We start from the raw sequence: 7,485 nt of genomic DNA on the forward strand, positions 1-7,485 counted from the left end.
ACTAAGTTTTGTTTACAAGATTGGAACGGTTTTGAAATATTTTGTCCTTTGAAACGACGGTGGAAACAAAGTACCTTGACAATGAGGCTTGAGAAAAGCAGATTGGCTGAGTATGTGGCTCTGAAGACAGCGTTATAGGCGTTCTCTCCTTTGTTCTCCAGTTTGATGTCGACCACCATCTTCCTTCTCTTCCCCGCCAGCACTCTCAGAAGTTCCTCCACCTTGTCCTCACTTTGACGGCGGCAGAACACGCCGTGAGAGTTTGCATGCTGTGCACAGAACTGTCTGAGGGGCAGAGAGAGGACAAAGCACAACTCACTCGTTTTTTAAATGTTAATATGTCGCTGCTCACTGGTGTACACTGGGAAAGCCACAATTCTCAATTTAATTCAAAATCATAACCAAATTGTGGGTAAAGAGTGTTGTTGTGTCCCTACTGCACAACTTTAAGTCTGTGTTTTTCAAATGCATAACATTAAGAAGAATTCACTGTTTAATTACATTATACCAAGCTTAGTGTCAGCCAAGTAAGAGGTTTTTCTTCATCGTTTCTTGCTTGTTAGCAAATAAAACATTCTGAATTTGCTGCTTTTTTGTTCATTTTGTAATACTCAAATCATAAACTGAGCTGAAACAAAACCATAAAAAATCAAGGTTTGAAATGAATCCTGAAGAAAGCCAATTGTTGCCCCCCTAGCGTGCACATGCTTTAGAAAGTACACTGACTTCTGCGTCATCAGGTCGGTGGTACTCTGCAGCGACAGGTCCGGTGTGCAGTGGTCGTCCTCATCACAGCCATTCCAGAAAGGAAGCTGACCGAAACAAACAAACAAACAAATCTTATTTAATACGAACACCAACTGAATGATCTTTCCTTGGTGTTTTGTTAGAATCTGAAGACGATGGAGAAGGTTCTATAGAAGCTGTACAGCAGGATGATTCACCTCCGTTCTCAAAAGAGTCGGCCAACTTTCATCCAGAACTGGTTCGTTCTCTGGATCCTGCAGGCCCACTTGTACAGCAAACACGACAGGTCTGGCATAGTCTGTGGTTTCCTAATGTGAAACATTAACAAATCAACCTTTAAGAAGACAAAACATATTTGCAATCAAATATAAAATAATGCTAAAACATCATCAGAGTAACACGTTATTGTAAAACCTTTACATAGGTACCAGTGAACTTTTGATTTACTGTACAGGACTTTGAGCTACAATGCATAAAACATAAAAAATAAAGATTAGAGTTGATGTAAAAAACAAGCTTTAAAAAAACTTAAAAGTGAAAACTGTGAAACAAATATAAATTCTTTTTCAACAGTAATTGAAAACATTTGGAAATAAAAAATGAACAGAAATAGTTATTGTGTCTTTAGCTGAGGCAATTAACAGAAATGATTTTATTTTTCATTCAATAGTCATGTTTCCAAAGGAAGATTACTTTGGAAAGTAACGGATGAAAAGTGATCATGCAAGTAATTCTAATAAATGTAGAAAAACATGATTCAAGCACAGAGAAAGGGCTTAACAACATCTCAAATTCAATTAGAATCAATTCACAAAATGTCAAACTTTTTTAATTCAAGAAGCAAAAAAACATGAATGTGAAAACTCAGATATCTCCAAAATATAACAAAAATAACAATCAAAAATCTTTGAAAATGTGGTGTGAAGCTACGTTCACATCGCCATTGGCAAGCCATGCTCCCCTTTCATTTCTTATTATTGTCCTCCTGTCCAACAGCTGAGCAGACAGATCAGGGCTGAAGGCCTTTCGTGTTGAACATATCTTATAGTTTTATGGTTATGAATCTTCTGACACACAAGGTGAATATTTGTATAAACACTTTTTCTAATTTAAGCTAAACTTTTTTTTTATATCGATTATATTTTTATCCTTTTTTGCTTATCCTTAGTAGTTTTTTATTTATCTAAATCTGATCCATTCACTTGGTTTAGTGTCAGCCTCACCATCACATGGAAGTAGATGTGCTTGCAGGTGTCCACCCCAGGAGAGAGAGTGAGATTTTGGGGCTGCATCTTGCTCGGGTTGTCCAGTAAGGCCCGCGGGTTGAAACGGCGCTCCATGATGGAGACATTGTACTTTATCCCTGTTGGAGAAAGGAATCAAAAGTTTGATTTTTTTTTTTAGGGCCACACTCTAAATAATCCTACTTGTTTTAAACTACTTTTAACGCTCAACATTCAGGATAATTAACTGAGAAACACAAACATCAGGTCATGGTGAATGACATCACTGCAATGTGAGACTCTAAATTCAGTGAATGGGAGGCCAACATATATAAAACTCCAACCCCTCTGGTTTCATAATGACTCCATTCCAAGCCGCACTGCTCCCATTTAAACCTTCAATTCTTCAAGGCAGAAAGAAAAAAAAACTCTGAAATTATGCATGTGTTGTGTTTGGGGTCAGCTGGAGAGTAAGAAAACTGGAGAACTCCTCAATGCGTTATGCAAACACATCCTCAGGCACACACTGGCAGCATTTCTCTATTCTTACCACAAGTATCAGTATCAGCTATAAAACATTTCTTCTTTTTTATGATGAAGCTCTGACTGGGGCTTATTTAAAAGCAACTCCATGGTGATACTTAACTGTAAAATACATTAAAGTCCAGAAAATAAGTTGATTTTCTGCTATAAAAAAACAAAACTCTTAATTATTGTCAGTGCTTGTTCACAAAAGTAAGACTGGACCATTAAAGGAAAAAAGTACATTTAAACATCTAATGGAATAGCTCTCACTAACACCAACACATCTGACATGCATTAGTGTTCAGACATGGCAACCGGAGGAAAACGAAATAAAAGTCGTTCACTGTATCCGAGCTTGGAAGACAAGATAACTCCCTCTGTTCTTCCTCCACTTCTGGCAAATCCAAAGGATTTCATAAACATGTCAGGAGGTCAAGGTTTGCCTCAGAGAACCCAACCAAGCTTTGTCACAAAGGTTTTAATACAAGTTTTGGTGACACATTTCAACAGGGTTCGATTTATTTGAGATTTTTAACAACACTTCAAAAGAAATCACTTGTAAAGGTGTTAAAGGAGGAGAGTCAAAGGTGTCGCTTTTAAATGTGAAGAGAATGGCAGCATGACAACGACTTTCCAATTGCTTTAAAGGTGGAGGCGTTATATTTTTCGGAGAAAATGCAGCTGGGTCAGAAACTCAAACTGCTATTAAAGAAAATCTCTTTTTTTTGGGCTTCAAGTGGAGCAGAAAGAGCCCATACTTTTTCACTGACGGCTGCATGCTGAAGCCCACACTTGAAGGACATACTTTCAGAGGCATGAATCCCCACATCAGTTATGTTTTATTCTGCTCTGCACTAAAGTCATAGACTTAGACTGTGACTTTTGTCCAGAAGATTGAGCAACTTTTCCCAATTCTTCATCTTGAAACTTTCTACCTTAAAATATGTTAAAAAGTTTTCATCTCTCGTGAAAGTTTTTAGGAAACAGAGTGAAGAAAGAAAAAGTTACTGCTGTAGCCACAACTTTTTTTGCTGGCTCACCAATTTCCCTCTCCAGAGGAACAGGGGTCCTGGCAGTGATGTTAAAACACACGATGGCTGACATGCAGGTCACGTCTTTGCCGCCTCTCTGACAGTCTTTCACAAAGATGTTGATCTTGGTGGGTTCAAACCTGACACTGGTATATATCCGGACAACACCCTGTGACCTGGAAGGCACAGAAAAGGAGAGGGAGGAAAACAACAAATGAGCGAGGACAAGGTCAAACGTTTCCAGAAGATGTACTGTTACAAACCATGCTTCAAAATGAAGTCAATTGTTGATCTGTAATGTCTAAAAAAATATAGGGATGTTGGGTAAAAAAAAAGCTAGTTTCTAGCCCATTCCTCTGGCAAGTTATGGTTATTTATAGTAACAGGCGTAATGCACAATTACAACACTAGGGGAAGCAAGGGAAAAGAAATATCAACAAAAAAAAGAGAAATTAAGAAATAAACATATTTTCTTTGCAAGGGCGTGCCACGTCTGGGTAAGAAGCAGTTTGGTTCCCTGCTGTTAAGTTGCTATAAAAATGATCAGGTGTGACATCACAATTACCAAAATCTTGTCAAAAATATAATAATAACTTTAATAATAATAATTATAAGTGATAAAGGTTCAAGCAAAATAAAAACAAAGCTACAGATAAAAAGTTGATCATAGGTTATTCTGCTATTATTTTATTGGTTCGGCCCACTTGAGATCAGATGGGTCGAATGTGGGCCCCTGAACCAAAATGAGTTTGACACCCCTACCCTATATGAAGTAGCACAAAGTCCCGAGCACAAAAACCAAACTAATTCATTAAAAATTGACCTTAATCCCCCTCACTCATTCCACCTCTTGAACCCACTAAAGTAGACATTGGGCATTAGTCTGAGCTCTAAAAAGCAAACTACAGTGGGTGGGAAAGCTCATAGTCAAAACCTTCTCCTCTGGGGGCAGATACTAGGCCAGCTGAGTGCAGCATCCCCGGGGGGGGAACCCAGCCTCACCACAACAAGGCAAAGATCCAGGTTCCCAGCTAGAGCTGCAGTGTCTGAACAGCAGCCGACCCAGATGGAAAGGGATAATAACAGACTAGGGTGTTCACTGGAATCCCCCAAAATGGGTGGAGACACAAAGCCCCACCCTCTACTGAAATTAGCATAGCATTGCATTTTTACTTGGCCCACTTTTTTAAAGGTTGTGTCACTAGGGATGTGAGAAAATATGGATTCAGTTAAATATCGCGATACTTCACTTGGTGATACTTGTATCAATATAAAAGCTGCCGAGACAATGCTTAATTAATTATGTATAAGTAAAAATGTAGTTCAGCTCCTTTATTTGTTTTCCACTCCGACCACTAGTTGGCAGCACAGTTCAGTGAGCGTCTTTGAGCAGCTCTATACCACAGCAAAACAATCTCGAGAGAACCACATTGTGATAGATGCAAACCTGATGTAAACTTTGAGCCTCGCGGTTGTTGTAACATAGTGAAATGAGTCATATACAACTCAGTTTTAATATTGTGTACTGTGATATATCGTGATATGCATCGTATCGCCACACATGTATCGTGATACATATTGTACCGCCAGACTCCTGCTAATACACCCCTACTACTCACTACATAGGGCACTGTAGTGCGTTCAGCTTTTTGTAGTGTTGTCCAAATCTATAATTCCAAGAAACTGCCCTAGAAACTTCCCAGAAGTCTCTGCAAAAAACTCGTTATGCATCGATGCTCACTAGATTGGGGAATAAAGACCACAATGCATTGTGTTTAAATGATTTTTCATGTGAAAGAAATGTTTGAATGTATTTTTTAAAAGACATCCAAGTTTTCATCATTAGAACACAGTAGATTTATACATAGTATTTGTAAAGAATTTCATTTTTATTAGGATTTGTACTACAAGAAATCAGTGAAGTCATTTTTGCTAGTGAGAATGGTGTCTTAATTGTTTTAAAATCCAAGGCATTATATAGTCCCCCACTAGATAGTTTTTTTTAGCAGTTAGGGGTTAATTGGAAATTCGGACATCGCCAACAATAAAGCAACAGAAACCACAACCAGTTTGATTTTGAAAAACAGAGATCAGCTTTTTCAGACCTTACAAATAAAAATTATTTGAAAGAGAAAAAATTACTTTGAGATGATAGTTACCTAAAACACCAAGTCTTAAGCAAACAATATTAAAAAAGACAATATCTATTCCACAAAAATAAAATAAATAAAAAGAATTTATAATTTGAGTAACATTGCCACGCAGTAAATGACGAACTCACCGAAGAATAACTGCAGCACCAAGGGATCCTACAGCGAGGTCCACCAAACCATCATCACTCACGTCCATCACACCGTGAATGCTGCGGCCAAAATACTGCAGACCTGGAGCCAAATCTGCCGCTGCTATCCGCTGAAAACAAAAACACACAGCAAAAAGTCTACAAGTAAATAACTGTAGTGACGACAATGACCAAGACATTGACCAGAGATGTCTACAACTCCTTTTTTCCAAGTTCATTCTGAAGTCTTTAAGTTTCAGTCTCAAGACTTTAGCTGTGGTTTCAAGTCAAGTTTTAAACCTTAAATATAATTAAATTTGTGTTTTCTTCTCACAAATTGTCAATAAACTATTTTCAAACAACTTGTGGGGAGACAATAAAAAGAAGTGTCTGTATTTCTAAGGCAAAATCGTTCTAAACAAACCTTTTCATTTTTGGACCTGACATGTCCTGGAAATAAAAAAATAAAACTAAGTCCTAAACCTCAAGTCTTCTGTCTTTGTGGTATCAAGTCAAGACAAGTCTTAATCCAAGTCTTAAATTCTTGAGATCAAATTTAAAAACTCTGTTTGTGAGACATAAATACAAATGTAAATTTAAATGATTCAAACACACTTATTGCTGATGTTTAAAATCAAATTATTTAACTAAAATTCACAAAATGCTGTTTTTGATAAGCAATTCTTTTTTATAAAATCTACACAGGACTAAATTAAAAATAACCCCAAGAAATTGTATTTGTTTACAAAAAGTTGTAAGATTTTTCTGAACTAAGGACATTTTGTCCTGAGATCATTTTTTTACAAAGAAGAATCAAGAAGCTCTTAAAACTGCAAAAAACAACTAATTTGTTTTCTTTGTGGTAAGTAAAAATGAATATATAACAGAAAATTTAATCGTGCTTTTGTGCTTTTTCAAAATTGCTTTACTGTATTAGAGACCTGGATATTCATCTGCGGTTAATCTGACGAGACCATTACTGAAATTCATACCTGTTTATATTTGCGTAGTATTCTGTTGTTCTGGGAAAAGAAGACATATATGGCTCCTTTATGGTCGTCTTCTAGTGGAGCTCCAACCACCAAGTCATTGAAGCCGTCTCCATTTAGATCAGGAACAGGAGCGAGGGATGAACCGAAGCGAGCGTTCTGGCCACCATTATGAATCTCTAGTGCTCCTTCAAAGATGAATCGATTCTGTGCAATGACAAGAAGACAAATCAATGAAAATCAGTTTATATTTACTAAGAGAATGTTTTACAAAAGTTTTAGATGACTTCTAGAACAAGTATGGGTTTTTAGTCTTTAAGTGCGAGTCTTTTATTTATTGTTTAGTTTCAGTTCTGAAAAACCAAACACAAGAGAAACAAAGTAACACACAAAGCACACACACACAAGTTATGGAAGTAAAAGGAACAATTTGTTGTTTGAGAGCTTCATAAAGCTGGAAATGAGATGCATTAGACTTCTATTAAGAAATAAACAGCTGTTACTCATTAGTCATTAGTTCATGTGATTGACAGATTTTGCATAGCCCACTTTGAAGAGGTAGAGGTGTGGAGTGTGGACAGACTATACTTTGTTATTTATCGATATGCATCTGTTCATTTATTGATTTGGTACGCTATATTTTGTTTTTTCTTTTTCCTATATTTATACACATTTTTTCTCCCTGTTTT

The 7,485-nt window shown here is 36.9% G+C and overlaps 1 protein-coding gene across 1 annotated transcript in view; it reads right to left on the minus strand.

Moving 5' to 3' along the window:
* itga11a (integrin, alpha 11a) overlaps positions 1-7,485 on the minus strand; it is a 68,820-nt gene that overhangs the window by 13,618 nt on the left and 47,717 nt on the right. The window contains exons 14-20 of the mRNA XM_024296171.2: positions 6,800-7,003; positions 5,808-5,938; positions 3,536-3,702; positions 1,971-2,110; positions 945-1,055; positions 727-812; positions 75-285 (exon numbers count right to left, since the gene is read on the minus strand). Coding sequence (XP_024151939.1) covers positions 75-285; positions 727-812; positions 945-1,055; positions 1,971-2,110; positions 3,536-3,702; positions 5,808-5,938; positions 6,800-7,003 — 1,050 coding nt within the window. The remainder of the gene's footprint in view (positions 1-74; positions 286-726; positions 813-944; positions 1,056-1,970; positions 2,111-3,535; positions 3,703-5,807; positions 5,939-6,799; positions 7,004-7,485) is intronic.

The sequence above is a fragment of the Oryzias melastigma genome, linkage group LG3 (assembly GCF_002922805.2).
Source record: "Oryzias melastigma strain HK-1 linkage group LG3, ASM292280v2, whole genome shotgun sequence".
NCBI lineage: Eukaryota > Metazoa > Chordata > Actinopteri > Beloniformes > Adrianichthyidae > Oryzias > Oryzias melastigma.